Source organism: Acanthochromis polyacanthus, chromosome 7 (genome assembly GCF_021347895.1).
Source record: "Acanthochromis polyacanthus isolate Apoly-LR-REF ecotype Palm Island chromosome 7, KAUST_Apoly_ChrSc, whole genome shotgun sequence".
NCBI classification, from domain to species: domain Eukaryota; kingdom Metazoa; phylum Chordata; class Actinopteri; family Pomacentridae; genus Acanthochromis; species Acanthochromis polyacanthus.
In genome coordinates this window covers 32,157,545-32,180,202 of record NC_067119.1, presented here as the reverse complement: position 1 = coordinate 32,180,202, position 22,658 = coordinate 32,157,545, and the positions used below count along the sequence as shown (strand labels likewise).

At 43.0% G+C, this 22,658-nt stretch overlaps 1 protein-coding gene across 2 annotated transcripts in view; it reads right to left on the bottom strand.

Moving 5' to 3' along the window:
- kat6a (K(lysine) acetyltransferase 6A) overlaps positions 1-22,457 on the bottom strand; it is a 32,724-nt gene extending 10,267 nt beyond the window's left edge. For both annotated transcript variants that reach the window (XM_022212393.2, XM_022212395.2), the window contains exons 1-10: positions 22,303-22,457; positions 19,420-20,886; positions 7,795-7,903; positions 5,866-5,981; positions 5,199-5,280; positions 4,774-4,888; positions 3,303-3,619; positions 2,172-2,284; positions 746-861; positions 78-219 (exon numbers count right to left, since the gene is read on the bottom strand). In XM_022212393.2, coding sequence (XP_022068085.2) covers positions 78-219; positions 746-861; positions 2,172-2,284; positions 3,303-3,619; positions 4,774-4,888; positions 5,199-5,280; positions 5,866-5,981; positions 7,795-7,903; positions 19,420-20,121 — 1,812 coding nt within the window. In that variant the 5' untranslated portion in view covers positions 20,122-20,886; positions 22,303-22,457. The remainder of the gene's footprint in view (positions 1-77; positions 220-745; positions 862-2,171; positions 2,285-3,302; positions 3,620-4,773; positions 4,889-5,198; positions 5,281-5,865; positions 5,982-7,794; positions 7,904-19,419; positions 20,887-22,302) is intronic.
- Positions 22,458-22,658: the final 201 nt, after the last annotated feature.

The following is a 22,658-nucleotide window of genomic DNA, read 5'->3' as shown; positions in this document are numbered from 1 at the left end:
ACTGGCAGCAGCATCCTGCATCATTCACTCATTTCATCTCTTGGCTTTCCAGTTCTTAAATTATCACTACAGCCCACCTCAAACACAGACACATCGTCCTTTCTGTAGATCTCGTTGGCAGGGGGGTGGAACCAGCTGCATTTCTTCATGTGCTGGTAAAGGATGCTCCGGCTCTTCATGTAGCGCAGGCAGAACTCACATAGGTAGAGCTTGGGTAGTCTGGAAAGGGGAAAGGAAGCACAAAAAAAGAAGGAGCAGTCAGGAATAGTTTTACGCAAGTCTGTTCCAAATGAAACTAATTGTTGAGTGGCAGAGGATTTATCTGATTAATCTGGCAAATGTAAGTGTTTCTGAATGCAAAACACTAAACATTTTCTGTTTCCAGCTTCTCAGACTGGATTTTTTAAGGCTTCAATGAGAGCAAAGGCAAACTGCTGAGAATAACAAGCCCCTGCTTATCAAAGCTCTTGTTTTAAATGGTGCAAACAATTCTGCATTGTCTGAGACGTACATGGAAACAAGTGGATTTTAAAAAAATTAGGGCCAATATTAAGAGTTTTGCTTTTAAAAGGATTGCAAGCTTTTAATCTAGGCAAGTATTCTGTCTCTTATCATTTTCAAACACCTAATGGAAGAAAATTTTGTAAAAAAAAAAAAATAGTAGGCCTAAGTTCCATTACGCTGGCAGTAGTTTTTCCACCTACAAGCAGAATTGTGAGTACTTCATTACAGCCTGTCAGCTTACCTGCTGTACTCCTGTGGGTAGGGAGATGAATACCATGTCTGGATTTCAAATTTGCCAAATTCGATGACAGACGGACAGCGCATCTGAGGGTCTGGAGGGCCTGTCACCCCAACTTTCTGTTGGGGTGAACAACAAAGATAGGACAGGGAGGGAGAGATATTGAGGGTGAGATCCATGTTTTTAACTGTAGGGATTAACACAGCATGGGCCTGAGATCTGTGGTATGACGGGTAGAGAGAGCACTGAATATCCATACACACAAACAAATATATCAGCAAAACAGACAAGTAGCAACAAATTCTCAGAAAGACCGGTCAACTTGCTAACATTACCCTGGAGCTTTAAGTGGATCTGTGAGAATGCACTGCCTCAGAATCTTAACAGACCGGTCTGGTGATCTCTACCTGCCATTTATAATGCTCATGTACTCTACTCCACTGCTACTCAGCTTAGAAAAAAAACACACTGACCCTTTTTACAGTTCATTAATTCTTACCACTCTGCCGACCTAAACACTTAAACACAAGTATGGATATTCCAGTCTGGATCCAGGGTAGTGTTTTAATACGACTCCCACGACAGCAGCCAAACACCCACTCTCTGGTCAGTTTACTGCTGCACTTATGGTTTGAAACGGGGCATTAATGTGGCTAATTTATGTTTCCTCCTTGTAACTACTGGTTAACCTCTCAGGACACTGTGATTAGAGGTGCCCTGCTCAATGTTACCTCCATCAAACATAAGAAGTGACACAAATTTTATAAGCCTTACAGACATGACAGAGGACTCACACAGCTTTAAGTATGTTTACACTAACCAGCCGTGCCCTTCCAATCATGGAGCAGGGTTCACCATCAGTCACAAGCACAATGTCAGATTCAAGCAAATTTCCAGTGACAACAGTAAAGAATAATTACCGTGTAGTAAAGCTGCTGTCCTAAAATCACCCCCAGCTATTTGCATCTACTGGTCATTTAATACCGAACCTCTGATCCTCACTGTAGCCCACATTTATCATCCAGCTCTGGCCCATGTGTGCTGCATCTATGGTAATGGATGATTTTAATATCCATGCTGAATCTGGCAGCTGTTCCACGCCAAATTAATTTCTTTTCAGCACTGAAACTCAATGGTTTCTCACAGCTCATTGACTTTTCCACCCACAAACGTGCCTACATTCTGCAGACCTCATCTGAGCCAGCAACATCTCTTACAACCTGCCAGCTGTTGACTCTGCTCTTTCTAACCACATTCTCATCACCATTAAAACTGAGATCCAGGTACAGTGACTCCAGCCTGGCAACCTCAGTCTAGACTCACAGGTCTCCTCCAGTGCTAAGGCTGTCTCATTCTACAATTTTGTCCCATCTCTGCTCATTTATCAAATATTTAAGACATTCAATATTTAATCCCTCAGTCTGTGTACCTGTAGTGCCAACTCCTGGATGTGTCTGAACAGTTCAATGTCTTTTTCCGTTAAGTTCTCATGGCCAGGCAGTTTTTCATCTTCGTCACGCCAGTCGCTGCCTTCCTGATTGTCTGATGATTGAAACAAAAAGGTGACATTAACACAAACCCAGTGACTAGCTTGCTAAATTACTATAATGTTTGCTTTGTTTATAATGAACAGCTGGACTGGAGTTTCCCTTTAAACACACAAAAGACAGGTGCTCAAAGAGTTTGTTCCAATTTTCTTGGCTAAATGGCATTTGTGCTACATACGATTATCCAAAACAGTAAAATAAATTACAGTTATATTTTACCGAATATGCACATATATGTTTCATGATAAAATTACTGAAGTGGTTGACGTGGCTCTATCTAGACAATTATTATGAAGCAGGTTAATCAATTTACAAAACACAGATAATGGTGCTGCTGGTTACTAAAAAAAATGATGCATCTGCTTTGCCACATTTATTCTGTTCAACTTGTTGGTCACGGCTATGTATTTTTGGTCTAAAAAAAATTCAATAGAAATAGAATTGCAGGTGGCCACTTCAAATTACAAAGCATTTTATTTTTACACAGAAGCAATAATTTTCTCCAGCTGGAAATAACAAATCAATTCAACACAATTTTTACCCCTACCCTGTAATTTCCAAATAAGTAACATCAGGAGTGAATCTCTTTTTTTTCAAAAAAAAAAAAAAAAAAAGACAAAGAACTTAGAGGCATCACAATAACAGCTGGTAGAGCAGAGCCTGTCAGCAAAACACTGACAAAGGATGCATGAAGACACAGTATGGTTTTAAATGTTATGATGATGGCTCATTTAAGTGCAACATGATCAATTTATGTGACTGTATCAGACGGTAAACTTCACAGCGTGTTTGTTCATGTTTTTGTAGTCTTCAATAACTATTACTGTGCAATGGCAAATGAGCTTCATAAATTTTTCTGCAAAAACACTTTATCATCTCTTTATGTACACCACTTTATTTCACATATGCAAAGCTGTCCTTGATTTTCACATCGATTAACTTTATAAACTTGATTATTGTCCTCTAACTTTTGGTGTACGGCGAGCTGTGCAGAAAAATAAACCAATCCTTACCCCCTCTGTCATCTCCTTCTCCTTTGCGATTGGCTTTCTTTCGGATGCGACATTGCTGTGAGTAGTCCACTACTTCCTGCCGTGCCTTACGGCCCTCAGGCGACGGTGTGAAGAACTTTGTGAGGGCGTCAATAAGGCCCTTGGTCTTGTTGTTGAAGCGCAAGCTGCTGTGCGACAGATCGTCGTCGTCTCGCATTGAAAAAAGCAGTCGATCGTCTCCTGGGTAACCCTCACAGGAGGAGCTGGACGATGAGTTGGCTGAGGCTGAGCGCTTCCGTCGACCACGCCCTCCCAGCTTCTTGAATGGCCGTCCCGGCCTGCGGAAAAAATTAGAGTCTGGTTCAGACTGTGTCAGGTGGTACCTGAACAACCAAGTATTTTGACACCGATTCAAATGGAGAAATTCAAAATTTAGTATCTGTCAATAGTGCGCAAATAGTATTTTTCTTGATAATACATACTTTAAGTACTGTAGATTAACAGTAGTACCAAAATATGCCACCAGGTGGAGTTTTTCAGTTTTTTTAGGAGAGAGAATTGTGGTAGTTTTAGCAAACAATGGCACATCGCAAGGAACTCTTCTGTGACGCTTAAGGACCTTTATCCAGAAAACACATTTCATACAAGCAGGGATTTACTAGGACAGAGGTCTGTTAAGTCATTAACATACGTACAGCAGAGCTGTGTTGGCGACCATATCGTATGCCTGTGGACTAAAACAGCAATATCCACGACAAACATGAAATGACAATGCTGCAGATTAAGAAAATCATTTCAAAAATTGCATTCCTAGCATCTCACTACAAATTGAGCTCTCAGTGGCATAAACAAAGAATCAGGGTTAGGGTTGTACAGATACCAATCCACTGAAAAATGCTTTGATCGGACGTGATGTGGATCTTTGACATTGGCTCTGGATACCACCAAGGTATGACATGCCAAATTCATTCTGCAGCAAGATGACTCACTCACCCATTTGGAGTCAAAGAATTATCTCCACTGACAAGGAGAACAAGCAACCCTGCAACTATATGGCCCCACCACCCACCCTGAGCATGTTCTCCAACATGCTTGAAAGAATGCCCCCACCTACCCTGAAACACTGGGCACAAGTATTCCTCTGAGGAAATGGCCCTGTCTTAAAGGAAAAGTGTTCTCATACCAAATATCGATTTGATTCAGCATTTTTTCCTCCACTGATCAATAATCACTATTCATGGCATGACTTTTGAAAGCATGCTCACTTGACTTGAAGTGGATAAAACTTCAGAGCAGTGCTACATCTACCTCCTATCTGACACACAAACCCTACAAAGAATTACAATGAAAGAAAATATAGCTGTAAGCGCATTCTGGAGAGTAGACATCGCAGCTGTCTTTACTGTGGTGAAGCAGATACACAGCATCTTCCTGCAGAGTTCCACCACAACAAAATTGCACAAGACACAATTAGCTGAAGGCAGCTCAGTACCTGTTCTTGGGCCGTCCCAGCGGTGCATTGTAGCGCCGTTTGATTTGTGCTGCCTTTTCATGTAAGAGCTTCTTTCCCTTTTTCCTGGGTTGGCAAATTTGACAAATCCACATGCCTAGGAAAGAAAGAGATAAAGCATGTATCCGCATACACTGAGGTAGAGTTGAGAAGACAGGCTTCAGTGCCGTTGCCAGCATGTTCTGGAAAGCATCTAATACATGAGCACATAACGGTGAAGCATTAGAGCTGGAAGCAACAGCTCAGGACATGGTTTAATCATTTACTCTAGCTATAATGGTCATATTAAATAGTAATGTAGGAACTGTGTGTGCTTTGTCTGAGGGCAGAACAGATACAAGCTGAATACATGGCGGCTGCAAATGGGCAAAGAATAGAGACATTATGAGTCAGTCCTGTTTATTTACCTTTTGGCATTCGCGTGAGGGGAGGATCACAGCACTCCATGTGGAAGCCCCGGTCACAGGAGTCACAGAACAACATGTTGTCCTATACAGCACAAACAAGCACAAGTAGTGGTGATTATTAAAAGCTTTATGTGTGTTTCAAACAGGATGAGACTCAATAAAGAGACAGTGAACCAGACAAACATACATGATATGTACAACAACATATTAGACTCAATTTATTTCTTAAGTCAATATATGTCTGTCATTGTGATGCATGTCCAACACCACAGGTGAGATTTAATTCAGTGGTAAAACTATGAGATACTGATTAAAGCTCCTAAGCTGAATTTAATGACAAGTTTTGATAAAATTTCCACCTAACCCTGGAAAAAAGTGATTTATTACTATGCAGTTCTTGCTGTCCTCATAGATGTTATTTTATCATTGTGCATCTTGGCAGCATGTTGTGCATTTTGTCTCACTGTTAAACCTCCAAACAAACATTTGAATAACAATGACTGTTCACTTGACAAGTAAGAGAAAATCATGTCGAGGCTGACTAAAATAGCTCAATCCCAGAACCACAGACATGTCTATCAGCATCTCTATCTGGCACTTAGCAGAGAGGAGAGCACTAAGAAATAGTGCCTGGCTGCCAGTCCGCCATATTCGTTCATCCACTCACCGCATTCTTTCCTTGATCCTGACAGCTGCTGCAAGTCTTGCATTCAATGCACTGCCACCACAGAGCCTTGACTCGCGCTGTGAGCTCTGGGGAGAACTTGAGACAGGACGGGTGGCCTGCAGGTAGACAGACACACACACAAACAAGTGCATCAACGTCACACGCTTTTTTTTGTCGTTGCTGACTGACAGCTGTGACCCACTTGCATCATTGCAGAAGGAAAAAAAAAAGGCTCCTTTTGGAATTGAAAGCCCTCACTGAATCAAACCTGGCTGCAAAGAGAGTGTTCAAACATAAATGACAATCTGTCAGAGCTGTGCTTTTGCTGTGTTTGAAAAGTAGCATACAAGACAGCCTTGTCTGGGACAGAAAACACGTAGGGAAGAAGCAGAATATTATTTGTGTTCTGCTTTGAATAAGGAATGTCAGGCCGTAGCAAGAACAACAACTTCCTTCCCAATGCAACAAGATTTTATAAGGAAACAATCACATTGCATATTTTTTAGAAAATACAGGCCAATGCCAATAATATTTATGTGGTTCAGTTTAAGAACGTCATCCCGGGCCTGAAACAGGAACAAATGGCAGAGAAATATCAAAAAACAACAACAGATTGACAATAAGGAATAACTGTAGAAAGAATATGGAAAACACTTCCTAAGAATTTGTGACTGTAGCGATACAAGTAGTGAAAGAAATTGGAATGGCAGGTAAATGACAAAGCGGAAGTTAAAGAAGTTGAAGTTTTATTCTATATGCAAAAACACCTGACATGTAAATTTAAGTTAAAATCCTGATGATGTTGAAGCACTGAAACAAGCTGGAAATTTTGTGCAAGTTCAACAACTGGATTCTGGAATGGAACCCACAATGCGACTTGTACCTAAACATTTAAAGATGAAAAAGTGAAGCTGTCAATTCAAGTGTAAAGACTGAAAGCAGCTCAGAGTGTAAACATTAGTGCAGATGGAGGGTCAGTTTAAGAGTATAGACCAATTCATCATTTCTCGATACCTGTAAATAAACAGATGCAGACTTGGAAAACAAGTGTGCACTCAGCCCTATTCATACTACAATAGGTAACCGTTGGTCTGCAGACAATCACATTTTCCTTCATTTCCAACATACAAAAACATACAGTGTCCGGTGGAGTTTCTGCAGTCTGGCAGAATATAGCAGTTTCAGACTGGGCTGTAGCAGTGTGTGTCATTGTGATTATTCCTGAGGTGTGTCAAGTAAGCGGGCAGACAGAACAGGATTTCTGTAGAATGTGGAACTTTCCACTGTGTTTACGCACTGTCAATAAAGAGCACCTACAAATTAAAGCACCTCCAAAGTCCGACAGCGACCACTTCACTTAGAATTGTATTTGTGATGATATATAAGGATACTAGATGGTCTTCTAGATAAGATATTAGAGAGTCTTCTTGTACAGTCTCCCCTCATAACAAGCATTTGTTTTGAGTTTCATTTATTTCCTTGTACATTTACAGTCCGCACAGTTCCAAATTTTAGGCAGCAGATGTCTGCAGAGTGGTTTGTACAGACCATTGTACAACCGGGTGGGTGATGAACTTTACATGATGTTCATTTTAAGAACATGGACTGAGTTTAAGAGATGAAAATGATGCACCAGAGACAGCTGAAGTGCATGTAAGTAGTTCAAGTGTGTAGCTTTCTAAATGTACACTCTACAATGTTCTTACAGCTCAAGTCAACCATGTGTCCTTATACTGCGTGTTGATTTGGATTTGAACAGCAACTTCCTTTTTTATAAATAAGAAAAATTTTTTTATAAAAACCAATCGTGTCTGTGCTTTGACAATCGCAATGGCATTTAAAGTACATCTAAGTCATCAACTAAACTGGCACTAAGACATAAATGTTCAAGAGAAGTTCGGGACCTACCGGTCCAGAAGCAGTACTCACCACTGTTACCACAGTCAGCACAGGAGATGAGCTCTTCCGGCTTCTTATCGCGATTCTGCTCCTTGGTCCCCAAACAGAAGCTGCAGATGGGGATGGGCTCTGCCACCGGCTGGCAGAGGGACAGAGCAGAAGGGAAAGGGGGACATGGGATAGAGGAGGGAAAGTTGAGACTGTCAGTTAACTTAACAGCTTCATTGTACAAATGAAAACAACAAAGTGGCCTTGTGTGTCCTGTCACAGTGAATGACTGTTGCTGTGTGTATTAAGAAGCTAACAGCAGACTAAAAACTACAATGACACCACAGAGCATGTGGATCTGTGAACAGAGAGTTTAGGATAATGAAGAGCATGAGAGCTTCTGTGATGAGTGAGCTTGTATAATTCATGTGGCATGTCGTGTTAGAGGCTGACATCATGTGTCAATGTCTCTGCTGACTCCTGTGCTGTTTGATCAAAAGCTGGAACTCAACTCCTTTAGTTCTACTGGCTGAGGAGTTTAGTTCCACTGCAACGTGTCCTATTTTGACACTTTTTTTTGAAACGTGTCATCAGACATTCAGTTCTAGGGCTGCATAAATCTTTTAGCGTGTCCCCCGAGTGCTCAAACCATGTCAGCAGGTGTACACTATGACACAAAACAAACACATTTCTCACATACACACAGGCACAACCCTAAGCCAGGTTTTTGTAAAGGAAAACAAAAGGAAGGATAACACTTAACATGTTGTTAGACATCAAATAGGACTTGTGTGTCCAATAAAGCTGAAAAATCACATCCCTTAAGCACTGCAGGTGCACTTCACACAGAGACAAACAAAAAAAGAGAGGAGGGGACATAGGGTGACTCTCCTTCAAAGTTTCTGGAGCCTGGAAGCCCTGAGGGGAAGTGGTGGCTTACTTCTACCTCTGAGTACACCACAAGTCATTTTCACCAACACGCTGAGCATGATCCAACAGAAAAGCTCAGTCAATTCTGAATTAATGTCCCACTTTACCCATAACAATCCTACTAGTTTGCTTCTGTTACTTACAGTTCACATAAATGTCTTGTATACAAATGGATACTGGTAGCAATAAATGCCAAGAGAAGCTGTACTATGCTTTAAAACCTCTGTTATAACGTTGTGAGGTGATGTGAGGTGAATATAAAACCAAATCTTTACAAACTGACTCGTGCACAAGTAAAAAGCACACAATAATGGTCAGCTAAGACATATAAAGTGCCAGCTGTTCAAAGTCACATATAGTGTAAAATGAAGATCATCTATGTGTACTCAATATATTTTGGGTATTTTCTGTTTAAACATGCGCTCCATATGTATAACCAATGTCAATAATAGCTTAGTAGGAAAAGATGGCATGAGGACAGGGAAGATTCCAAACAATTCAAAAGAAAGTGTACTGAAAAGTACTAATCAAGAGAAGAGCACCAGAACATTTCCAAGGCACTGAATATGAGCCCAAGTACAGTATGTTTATCAAAAAAAGTGTAGCTGTGGCACAGCCTGCCTACGGCAAGCTGTCCTCAAAAACTGATTTTTTTTCTCACACTCTTTGGTGAGAGAAAAGCACGGGTGATGGACACTCTGGAGTAACAACACGGCTTGATGGCTAAGACGGGAAACACTCCGCTTACAACATCTGTTACCTGACTGCTTCCATATTCTCAGCTGTTTCTAACAGAACAAGAAAGTGAGAAGCCACTGGTGAAAACTGTTCACATGACATCTGGATTGGTGCTTGTCATCAGCTATACTGGAAATGTATAAAGTGGAACAAGATTTCCCTACCATCTGATGAAACCCAGTTGGAGCTTTTTATCATTCTAAATCCTTATGTTTGATGTAATTCACACACTGCATATCAGAGCAAACATCCAAGACTGCGGGGGTGCATCTTTAAAGCAGGGGCCAACAAGGATGCAGGATGCACTACACATGGGATAAAATACATAATCAAAGCTTTAAAACAATGAAATCCTGGAGTGGACAAGTCAGATTCCAGGTCTTAGTCCAATTCAAAATCTGAAAGTTGCTATTATGTTCTGAGCTTGAGCAGTATTCTTGCTATTGCAATGCAACTAAAGACTTCTTAAACACCAAGTACTTTGTGTTTTATACTTTTGCTTAATTTAGATGAATCTGCAGAGATCTGTTTTTAATTTGACATACCCATTTTGTGCTCAGAGTCAAGCATAACTACCTCACTAATTCTTCAAAGTGGTAACACAACATAACATAAAAAAGGCATGGAGCAGATAAATGCTTTTAAGTGCCTTACATCATGAGGTTTAAGTATCTGAGTCAAAGAATGTTTTCAATTGTTCACACTTTATAAGATGTGCTTAGAATGTTATGAAACAATGTAACAGATACACAAAGTATGTTAATGAAGGCTGCATTTATTTCTTGTTGGGATCGTCAGCCAGCTGTTCATTCAGTTATTCCAACTCAGGAGCCTGTAGTTTGTGGTACCTAACCACTGCTTAGTAACCAGGCTTTTTCCTGCACAGAAGAATTTTTAGCACCCCACAAAGAGGTTTGTTTTAGTCAGTGGCAAAGGAAAATCACCATCACCAAAAGGATAAAAACTGAAAACAAACCAAGTTTGCAAATTGGCACCTCATTTAAGAAAGCATAATTTTGCTTGGTTTATCAAGTGGACAGAGATAACAAAAAACCTGCATAGATTTCTGTCAAATAAGGTAACACACACAGTGCATTTGCTGTACTTAGACCAATCACGTTTGCTGGCTCTTCACATGTAGTCACTTCCCAAAAGGCACGAAAAGGCACCATGTTATTCTCCTGCAAAATCCAGCCACCAGCACATATGGGACATATTTCCACCTCAACATACTCTGAGTTACACGGGTTTTGCCTCTTTCTATGAATCCACAGGGTAACAGCCAGACATGACTGAAAAAGTCCATCCCTGGTGACAAGGATGAATACCTAATGTAAATATACTAATCTGTACATTTTACACCATTGTATAATTTGTAAATATAAACAACTTCGTAGCAGGCTGTCATACAACCAAGACCATAATATGCTGTCTGTGATGCAAATCCTTAATTCAAAAGGGTGAAAAACAACAACAACAACAACAACATGACATTCACTGAAGTTGGTGTTATTTTTGTTGTTTCCTACAGCACAACTGTGTAAATGCTTGTAGCTGCAGAGAGCTAGGTAGGCAGCATGTCCTGGCAGGGAGGAGACGGGGACAAGAGCTTGATTTATTGGGTTCATTTCCTTCTGACTCGGGCTGCTTCCAACACCCTCCACCCCACTACTCCTTACCCACCTAACACAGCAAAGCGACTGAGACAGAAACAAAAAACAAAAGGGATAGAGTGAGAGAGTTAAGAAAAGTAAGAGGTAAAGACAAAGAGGAGGGTTGTAGTGGTGAAGAGAGAGGTAGACATGCAGGGTGCAGAGAGGAAGATAGAGGCTTATCCGTGGATGAATGTATAAGTCCTAGCCTTTTATTACAGGAAACATTTTACGTTCTCACAGGTGAAAATAATATAAAATTATAATGTACTGATCTGTAGTGTAAAATTTGAGAACAAATCATTCTTAATAGCAATATGATCTAACTGCAGAAAAAAATAGCAAATATGAAGCAAAACAGAGAACAGCTATAGTCTACACAACATGCCAGCAAAGTCACTGAAGAGAAATGGAAGTCAGCAACAAGAAGAAAGAAAAGAGGAGGAGGAGAGGAGAGTGAAAAAAAGACAGAGCGAGGACAAAAATAACAATCCAGAGGGCATGAGAGGGAAGGAAATGGAAAGCGTAAAGAAAGAGAGAAAATCTGCAGCAGCAGTCTTCTGAGCAGCCTGCGTGCGACCAACACCTCAATCATTCCTGACGCTTAACCCTTTCCCTGCTGGAGGAGGTCAACTGCTCCCGCACGCTCTGTGAGCGCTTGAGTAAACACGAGACGAGAGCACGAGAGCGAGCATCGCCTTTCGCACAGACACCTTGTATAAAGACTGACGCTACAGTGAGGCTTCAGTTACTAGCTGCCACTGTAAATTAATCCCCAACAGATACTAAAAAATGAAAAGCTAATCCTCCTTCCATGACAGGGATATTGGAACTGCAAAACACAACCTCAAATTCCTCCAGAGAGCCATTTTTCTCCCTGTTTCTGTCTTTTTTTTTTTATTATTTACCTCAGCCAGCGCTGGTTGCCAGGATCACTCTTGCACCACAGCGCCACTCTAGAAATTTCTCACATCGATGGACTGTTTGACTTAAGTGTCATGGCCGACATTTAACTTGGGGCGTTTGTTTGTGTGTAGAACTATTTTAAGCCCATGTGTTCATGTTTTGACATAAATGGTAAATGGTTGTATTTATATAGTGCTTTTATCCAAAGCGCTTTACATGATGATATGTCACATTCACCCATTCACACACTGATGGCGGGAGCTGCCATGCAAGGTGCTAACCACAACCCATCAGGAGCAATTAGGGGTTAGGTGTCTTGCTCAGGGACATCTCGACGTGAGCACGATGGGCCAAGGATCGAACCGGCAACCTTCCAGTTACAAGACGGCCACTCTACCCACTGAGCCATGCCGCCCCACATGTTCTTATCTTTTCCCAAATGTACAAAGGATTTACAGGAACAAAATGCTGTTTAGAGCCAAAAAAGACACACCTCATGGTAACTCTTAGCAACTAACTGCACTGAGAGGGTGGCCTTGTAAGGTCATTACTCCATACAAACCTGTCTGTCAAGTAACAGGTTTCTATATAAATACACACCTTAACACAAACGGACAGGTAAAGACACCCTAGTCTGACCCAGCTGACACACCCAACCATGTTTTATGGATCACTTAACCACAGTATTGTTCAACATACTCCTAATCCAGTAGAACTGTACTACAGTGTTAGTTGGCTCTTTGTTTTTGCTTTTAAATGGTCGAAATGAATACTTGAGGCAACGCGTTGCATTGTCTAAGACCTTGTACAGAGAGATAATAGGTTATAGAAAACAAGTGGTGGTGGCCCAGTTGACCCTTTATTTGCTGGTTTCTCTTATCCAAAGACAGACGACATGCGAGTGAGACAGGAAAAAGAGAACAATGGAGGAAGGACGAAAGGAGAAAGAAGAAATGCAGGAGGAGGGAGGGGAGAAAGAATAAAAGGCAATAGCAGAAAAAAGAAAGAGAAAAGCATTGCTGTTGTCCTTGTCTCGTCTCAAGTCAAGGATCTCATTAACATGGGAGCCCAATCTCAGCTGCCCCCCCACCACACTTCCCTTATGGCCGCCCCCACCTCCAACACAAACACATTGATCACTGTTACAGGGCATGCCATGCAAGCAGAGACAACACACAACCACATATGCACTTGTTCCGAAAATCATTAAGATGATCTAAGCACCAGACACACCTTGACACAATAACGTTACATTTACACGCATGGATACTCTCATGACATCAGCTGACAGGTAAAAGAATAAATACAGCATCTCAAATCTAAAATCCCTGCAGCCCCACTAGCCAGGTAATGACTTGAAAACTTACATTTTGGTGTGACATCAACAACAGCCTGAGGAAGACCCTGTATTGTGCCAACGTGCCCGTCCCTCATTCAAACATCACCCGCCATTAAAATCAAGGTTAGCCAGGGAGCACAAAGCTAAATCACAGCATCAAACGAGCAGGGCTGGCCAGGCTCCAGCCGTCACTTCCACAGCTGCTCAACACATTGGCTCTATTTGCGGGGCGGTGAGGTTAGCCATACGCAAGGCCTCACACAGCTACACTTCCCGTGCCAAATGCCATTCACATCACAGTCACTAGTGAGCTCGAGGTAACTGCTCCCCCTTGGCGCTCTGCCCTGACACCTCTGCTAATGCTGCTTCTATAGAGTGGTGGCCAGCTGCATCTGTTCCTGATGGTTCCTTCGCTGCTTCTAGTGATATACTGGAAGACATTGACAAAACACTGAAACTGCATAGGTGAAGCGCAGCATGTACTTTACATGTAACAAGCATGACAGGAACTTCTACAGAGACAGTCCAAATAAAAGCTATTGACAGCGAGTTCTGTGGCTTATCTTGTAAAAGCACAAAAAAATGTTTTTTTTTTACATGTATTCTTTTTTTTTTAACTTTGTGCAGTACAAAATAATGTTCATTCTGATCCACTCTACTAGACTTTCAGCAGAATTATGAGTGGCAATAACACTTAACATCAAGCAATAAAATTTGCTATATAAAACAAAAAACAACACAGCTGGAGATCACTACAGGAGCTGTATGTGAGACCTTGTGTTGCAATATGGATAAGGGTTGCTGTCAGGGCACAACAATGTGCAAAAAATTGTGAATACTTTGAGTTTTTGCGAGGCGTCATGATTTTGGTGGGAATCTTTTTTGCATTTCTTTTCCGCTGAAAATGATCGTTACTTCTGCTGTAGCCTGTACCAAACAAGTATGTTCCCTTACATCTGTAGATTATGATTTGTAGGTCAGGTGATCTCTGTATCACCACAAAACTTCATGTAAAACAGTATGTTGGAACAGATTCAACCTATTCTGTAAAATTGCAACCCCCACCATTTGGATATGCCATTTGTTCATGTTGAGATTTTGATAATAGTTCAATTGATGGTTCAACTATAGTTAGACCCTCCAGAAAAACACGATTATGCGATCGCATGAATTCCCGCATTAATCACCAAAATGCCACTGATTATGCGGGGGTCAATTATTTCCCAAAAGGCCACATAATCCCCGCAAAACAGCGCATAATTCCCGCAAGAATCTCACATTTCCACGAAAGAAAAGAGAAATATGCGGGTCCCGCTTGATTTCACCATTTCCGCATAAAATGAGAAAACTGTAACCAATATAAATGGAGTTGTGAGTTTTTATGTGACGCCTGGACTGACGTCATCAGTTCGCGCATTCACACACACACACTAGAAGCACGAGCTGATGCGGAGTGTGGCGCCAGTGTTGCCAACTTAGCGACTTTCTCGCTAAATCTAGCGACTTTCCAAAGCGTCCTAGCGACTTTTTTTGTCAAAAGTGACTAGCCACAAATCTAGCGACTTTTTCTGCCATTTTGGAGACTGACAGGAAAACTCGGATCATTCTGCAGTTACTGTCCTCAACAAGCAGCAGGTGCTGCTGTGAGCTTCTCAACCTCCCAAAGGCTGTCAGTCCAGTAACCCCGCAGCAGTCCCAGTGTCTGATTAGAGGACACATCCCTCCGCGGCCAGACGGCAGGTGAATTGCGCATATTTTTGCATATTTCACAACTATTCGCATACTTTGCAACTTTCCGCAATTTCCCCACATAAAATGGCATAAAAACCCGCATATTTATTCACATAATCAAGGATTTTAGCCCGCATAATCAAGGATTTTTGCCCACGTTTTTCTGGAGGGTCTATATAGTGGCAACTTTTCATTCTCACAATCAACCAAAATGCACATTATTCCCTCAATTAAATGATTAACTCTTTGATCCAGAGAGTGACAGAAAATCATGCAAAATACCAATCACAGTTGGCCGATGGTGAAGTTATGAAAGGTTCAAAACACAAAGAACTGAAACAAAAAAGCAACAATTGGTCACATTTGAGAAACTGCCACCACAGCGTTTGACAAACTAAGATTAACATAATGCTTAACACATTGCAAGTATAGTTGGATGTTAATTTTTTTACTATCATATCACTGATTATTCAAGTCACATCTTTGATGTGATTTGCGTGAACTCACTCTGTAAATAAGCAAAAGTTGCACAGCTTTCCCACATCTCTGCCGGTGTGTATTACTAAGTGTCAAACAAGAACTCAGCCACGAACCATGAAGTTAAAGCTGGTCCCATCAAAGAGTGGAACGTGCCTTTTGTAAGTTCAAACACTAATAATGGGTCAACTGAGGGCATGTTTTGGCAAAATGGAAACAGAAAAGAGTTTCTACAAGTTTCCCTCCATGAAAAAGCATCAGTTCAAACTGAAATTCAAGAAAAGCTGACAACAGAGAGGACAGTTCATGGCACCAAACTTAGTCATTTTCCCAGCATTCCTGTGGTGCAGTGCTAACCCTGGGAATGGTTCCATCTATCCAGCGAACAGACAAAATCCTCTCCTATGACTACATAACATGATGTAGCAGCAAAGGGGGATGGGAAGTGGAAGAGAAAGAAAAAGATGAAGAGGCATGTTGCAGTGAAGGCATATAATCAATGTGTAGGGGCATTTAGTAATAATCATCCTTTGAGTGCTAATATGTGATGTCTTCACCTTGAGCAAACACAAGCAGGGGGTAATGTGTGTGACGTTAGAGGAGCAGGTTTGGGGTTGGTTCAATTTAGGGAAAAAGGAACAATTACATTGGATAAATCTATTAATTATGATTCATAATATGCAATGTCTAATGTAGCATCTCTACCACTACTACCAGCAAAGGATCCATTAGTTACAGGATACTAAGATTAGCCAAACCTGTAAAGGACTCAGTGGGATGTTTTGGAGGGAAATCACCACAACACAGTGTACAAGTAGAAGACATAGCTGTGTGGGTATGTTATTCACACTTTTTTCACACGTCCTCGCCTTGACACTGCACGACGACATCGAGAACTCTGGTTCACCCCGCTCCAGCTGTTGAGGAGAGGGCAACTGCAGGGCAGAAAGATTGCTCTTGCCTATTATGACGGGACGAACATCACACATACACACACACAGACAACTATATTCCCACACAGATACACACACAAAGGCTCAGCATCCAGCCCATCCCACCTAATGGCCGTAGCCTCATACTACTAACGGGCGCTCAGGGAGGCAATGAGGTTTGCCATCTATATATCCATGACCCCTGGTTGACTTCACTCCCCCATTCACCTCCCCCTTAATGACCTGGCAATGGCACCCTATTAGGGTGAGAGTGGGGAGACAGAGAGACAGAAATAGGGTCTGGGTTCCCGGTCGAATGGAACGCCCTGACGCAAACATCAGCATGTTGAGTACACAAATCTCCCTGCAAATGGGGTCAAAGCCTGAGCTTAGCCATTTGTTTTGATTTGCCTCCCCCTTCTGCCTTCACTCTCTCTCCCCCTTTCCTTGGGAAATCATAACTGTTAGCAATCACTCAGGGCAATATGGCAATGATGTGCCGGTGGAGAAGTAGTGAACGGAGGAGAGTGATCATACAACGCCAGTCCCCGTCTTTTGCGCATACAGTTTTATCTTTTTGACGCATATGCCGCTCGTACAGGCAGAGACTAACATATACATCAAGAACACACCAACAGCCACCCACAAAACGCAGATGATTGAGCAGCAATAAGGTTGCTTCTCCCAGAGAGATACATCAAGGCACCATCACAAGAAAAAGCAGCAAAGAACAGTAAACAGGACTGGGTGAATGCCAGACACAAATGTCAACTTCCTCCCTGCTGCAGCAGCTTCTTCATGCTTTATCTAGCCTGAAGCGTCACAAAGAAACACCACAACCCCAGCATCCATGCCCACACATTTAATTTCTAATCTCAGGCTGATTAGCAATTTCACTGATGCAACAGGGTGGAATTTTCAACTCAATCAGTGCTAAAATTTACTATCCTCGCAATATTTACTTTCCATTTATAAGAGAAAGTTTCATTATAACTTGGCATAACACATGAATCTGCCCATGTAAAAATAATGTATTCACACTGAGGTGTGCATTACTCAGGTTGTGTTTTCATTCAATTTCGAGGCAGTGTAGCAGGCTGATCACTGGCTGAGTCAGAGAGGAGGAGGAGGTTGAGCTGTGTTCATCTTAAGAGGTGGACCATCTGCAGCCAAGCAGGTCACTGTGTTAGGCAGACCCCATGTGACTGCCGCCTGCTCTCTAGGCTAATCCTACTCTGTGTGTGCATGTACGTGTATGGGCTTCCTTACCAAGTGCCCCGTGGCTGCACAGACACATACACACACCCACAAAGGGGCCACACAAAGCCAGAAGTCAGTCAAAACTGTGGTTAGGACCAGTTTAGTGTCCTCCAAATCGAATGACTGTCTGATATATGTGATCGCATGGAGGGTCGTTAGCAGTGTGGGGCTTAAGGAGTATGGTGGTTGTAGGAATGTATATCTGTAATGTGTGCATGTCTCTAAAGACGAGGATTTATGACGTGTGAACAAATATGTGTATGCCATCATGTCAGATTGTACCCTGTTTTCCATTGTTTCTTTCTTTGCATGTAATAGTACTGGTTCAAGTGTGAGTGTGTGTGTACATGTCGCTGGCCATAAGAACTAGAGGTTAGCAGCCGGCTGCTCTCTATGATCAGGTTACAAAAGTGGGTGTGTTCCCTCTCTCCTCTGTCGCCTGCATGTCTGCCTCTCCCCCTCTCCAACTCATTCTGTCTCTCTCATTTTCTTCTTGTGCTATGTCTCTGCCTCTTTCCCTCTTTCTGGTTACAGAGGCCTGAAGCTTGCGTCATCCAACCCTCTCCCTCTGGCACCACTACAGACCACCTCTCTGTAGCTTTTCTATGTTCCTCCCCTTCCCTTGTTTCCTTTCTTTCTTCCTCCCATCTCCTGACAGCTCCTGACAGGGAGCAGCTCTGCAGCTGGTCCACACACTCTGCAGGAGGCTGGGAGTCATGTGACTCTCTCCCCTGACCTACTCCTCCTCTGCTTATGAATACTGGCCCACCAACTTCCCATCCAGCATCACTCCGACAATGCCCGCCTGGCCCACAACACACACATCTGAGATTCTGTGACTCCCACTAGAGCTCTGGCCAACTAATTACACTTAGTCTGTCGAACATGTATCTCATCTGATAACCCTGTCACCCAAAACACACAGTGATAATGTCTTAAACATAAAAACATGCACTCCAGTTTTTGGAAAGATGTGTGTTCCTTGCAAGTGTTGCCCAGCCATTCTTAGAAAACTTCTAAAATAATTCTGAAATAAGTCAGCTGTAAACTGCCACACCACATGCTGGATGAAAATTCACAACTGACAGTCACACAGCCAAAGCGTACTTTTCTGTAATAAATTACAGCCCCGTAGGGCATGACCAGTTTGGACAAGCACACAAAATTCAATGCCGATGTCTCAGGTATTTCTCACAGATAGATCTGGACTATTCGGTGAGTGCAGCAGCTACTACGCAAGAAGTATAGTATAACAATAAAAAGGGTGTTTACTTTCACTTTCACAGTTCATTTTTACATTCTCTCTGTTGCGCCAAAAAAGTTAAGTGAGGAGTACACTAAACTTCTCAATTTGTCACAGCAACCTAAACTATAGTTGTTTCAACAGGATATCCACAATTATACATGAAACAGCTGACTAAAGCAGAGAATGGTGCTTTATACTTAATAATCTCGGCTTGATCTTGATCTCAGAAATGGCTAAGTGATTAGCAACTTCCTGTTTCCTTATATTAAATAAAAAGACAACATGGCACATCCAAATGGTAAATAACAAAGCCAGGTGACATGCCAACATATACAAAGCAAATCAAAAATATGATAAGGTGTTTACTTTTAAAATATATTTTGTCATTGTGTCCAAGTTTGAGGTGCATGCACAGTTTTAGATGTTTTTTGGTGTACATGTGAGCAGACACATTACCTTGTCTTTCTCATGTGGCAGCAAGCGGACGGGTGGCAGTGATTCCAGAGACACCGTCCCGGTCCCGTCATCCTGGGAGCTGCTACGGCTAATGAGCTGGAACAGTGGACCCTGCTTGACCACGCGTCCGTGTGCCACGGCCCTCTTCAGGGCTACCCTCAGTTGCTGGTGGAAGAGGCCAGGCCCCATGGAGCCACTGCCTGACAAGTAGGCCGCCACATCAGCCTGGCACTTTAGGAAGCGCTCAATGTTCTTTAAGCTGGATCCACCAGGCTCATGTAGACCCTCCAGGGCCCGCTTGATGAGCTTGTTCCAATCGAGTCCTGGTTTCTTCCCCGAATGCGAGTGAGAGCTACCTCCACCACCACCGCTGCTGCTGCTGCCACCACCACCACCTCCTCCTCCTCCTCCTCCTCCTCCTCCTCCTCCGGAGCTGCCACCACCTTTGGGCTTTGGCAGAGCCAATCGCCCTGGGTTATCTGGGTCCTTGTAGGAATTGAGACCTTTATTGGTAACCTTAAGTATGGTACCATCCTTGACACTGAGCTCTAACTGCTCCAGAACCGTTTTGCGATCCAAACCATGGGACATGGAGACTGCATTGCAAATGCGCTCTTCTGATGGTCGCTGCTTCTGCTTCTTTACCTTCTTGATGGCCTCTAGGATCCACTGAGTGTACATTGGGTTTGCCAGTTTCACCATGGCTGCAGTCTGGGTGGGTGCAGGGCCCCTGGGGCCTTATTGCAAGGACCGCACACAAAAAATCTGGACTGTAAGCCAAGGAAACACCTGGCCTGCGCCGTAGCGCCGCCTCCTCGTCTTCCTCTTTGCCCTCTACCTGCTTACTATCCCTTGTCCTGGGGTCGCACAGAGAGTCCCTCAGAAGCTGAGTATGAGCAGCACGGAAAGGAGCAGCTGATCATAGCACAACCGCCCTGAGCCAAGCCTCCACCTGGTAGAATCTGGTCCACCCACCACCCACTCCCAGCCAGGTGAAGGTCCCTGGCAAGAAGCAGGGGGAGGTGAGGAAGTATCAGGTCTATTGGCGACTTAAACTCTCACAAGATACAATATGGAACAGAGCAGATCCTAATATCAGAGTTTTTACACAGAAATGAGGTGTTTGCTACAAAAACCTAAAAACAGACAATAAAACCTGCTCAGAAAGTTTCCTGCCACTGGCACACTAGCTGATTCTCAATGTCAGTTGTGGGAGATGATCATGGTCCCCAGGATACAGCTTTAGTGTTTCAGTGATAAGGGAAAGGGCAACATATCAAATATGTCACAAAATGATGATTTTTCTCTTCATCCACGTTTCTTTGTCTTTACTTGCTCTCCTTTGTTATCTCTAAGTCTTCTAGCAGTCTGGACTTCTCAGCTGTGGGACGGAACAGTTATCTCACCCCAGGGAGCAGCCAGGGCTGATCACCTTCATGCTTAATGCACTTCGGTTGCTGACAAAAACTGTAGAAAAAAAAGAAAACAATACACAGACAAAAAGGTTAGAGAAACCTCACAGAACAAAAGTGAAACAACTTATTTTGAATCGGAATAAAACATGGCAACAACATGTCTTTTAAGGAAGATTATTTTGAGGTAGCGTAGAGATGATACAACTGTCTAAACACTGCTACACCATGCACTGCATTCACACAGACATATAAACAAGAGCCATGCTTTCCTTTTGAAACATCACTATGATGTTTGCTATTCTCTATTATCAAAACTGGAAGAAAAGCAAGCGGTCTAATAGATATTATCTCTAATCAGCTTGCTAATCTTTTAATTACGAGCCATGCAGTTCTCTTATTTCATAGATATATATCACTGAGGAAAACCACAACGAAGCATTGCTGACATACAAGTACGACCATAAACATCCAAAATGGCACAAATATCTCACACAGTGATGTATATGGTAAGGTACACAAGTTGTAAACATCATCATCCTAAAAACTGCACTACCAACTTGACAACTTGGCTAGTTGGGTTGCTAACGTAAACATGATGCAGTCAAAGCACAGACTGTTAGCAAACATTAGCTGAGAGGCTAGCTAAAAATCAAAACCAGGTTAACTGTCGCACTGGCATGCCGTTTCCTGTCGTACTGTTTACTCTTTCTGATATTATGTCAGGCAGCTCAGTGTCTTGACAACAAGCCTTCCCGCTTAGTACTGTTGTTTAGCCAGCTAACGTTAGAAGCTAATCAACGAGCTAACGTTACGATTATGTTACTAACGTTACTCGCTAACCCGAAACGTAAACAGCATGAAACGAGAGGTTAGCAAGCGCTCTGACACAAAAACAGAGCATTTCCCTTTCGGCCGATACTACCAACAAAACCAACCAATACACCGCAGCAAATAAAATGAATAATCTCATTCTGAATGTCATTCTGATATTAACGTGAGATTGCGGCCTTGTAAAAGGCACAATGCAACTTGCAGACGGCCATCTCGGCTAGCGGGCAAGTGCAAAATTCAAGGTATCTTAGCGGCGGATTCTGCAGCATTACATGTTCTGCGGCCTAGCTCTCAGCCTTCGGCATGGGCGAGGAGCCTCTGCCCGCCCAGACGCATCCCTATAAGCGGTCCCCACCTCGCTGACTTCCTCCCTCCACCAGCCGCCCTCCCACGTAACGCTAGAGCCTGCGGTGCGGTGAAGACAAGGCCGCTAGAGCGGAGTAGCTAGGCCTCGGCTCCCCCCTCCATACCCCCCACCCACCTCCGCGATCACCATCCCTCCGTACCCCTCTCTCCTTCTACCTCTCGCGGTTCCCCAGAAAGCCCGAGCTGGTCCGGTTCTGGTTTCCGAGGGAAGCTCGGGTAAAGCGGACCGTGGAAAAAAATCTCCCTCCGTCCGGCTTCCGCTGCTACTCACCGGAATTTCGTGTCGAGCCGCCGAGAAGAAGGTGCCAAAACCGTGCGAAACGAAGACAACAACAAGCCTAAAAATGCAGCCAGAGACTAGAGGCTCTAGAGCCGACGCCATCTTTGAGTGAAACAGGAGCACGGCTGGTGGGGGAGGGGGGAACACTGAACCGTCAGGCAGGGCCAAGGGACCGTCTGCATAGTGTGAGGCGAAGATCGAGGAGAAGAAAAATTCACTGCAAGGCGCGGGGGCGGCGGCGTGCTGTTGCTATGAGAGGGGTGTGGATATTGCTGGAGCGCATGAAATGGAAGAAAGGGACAGATGGTGGTGGTGTTGGAGGAGGAAAAAAAAAAAGGAAGGATAGG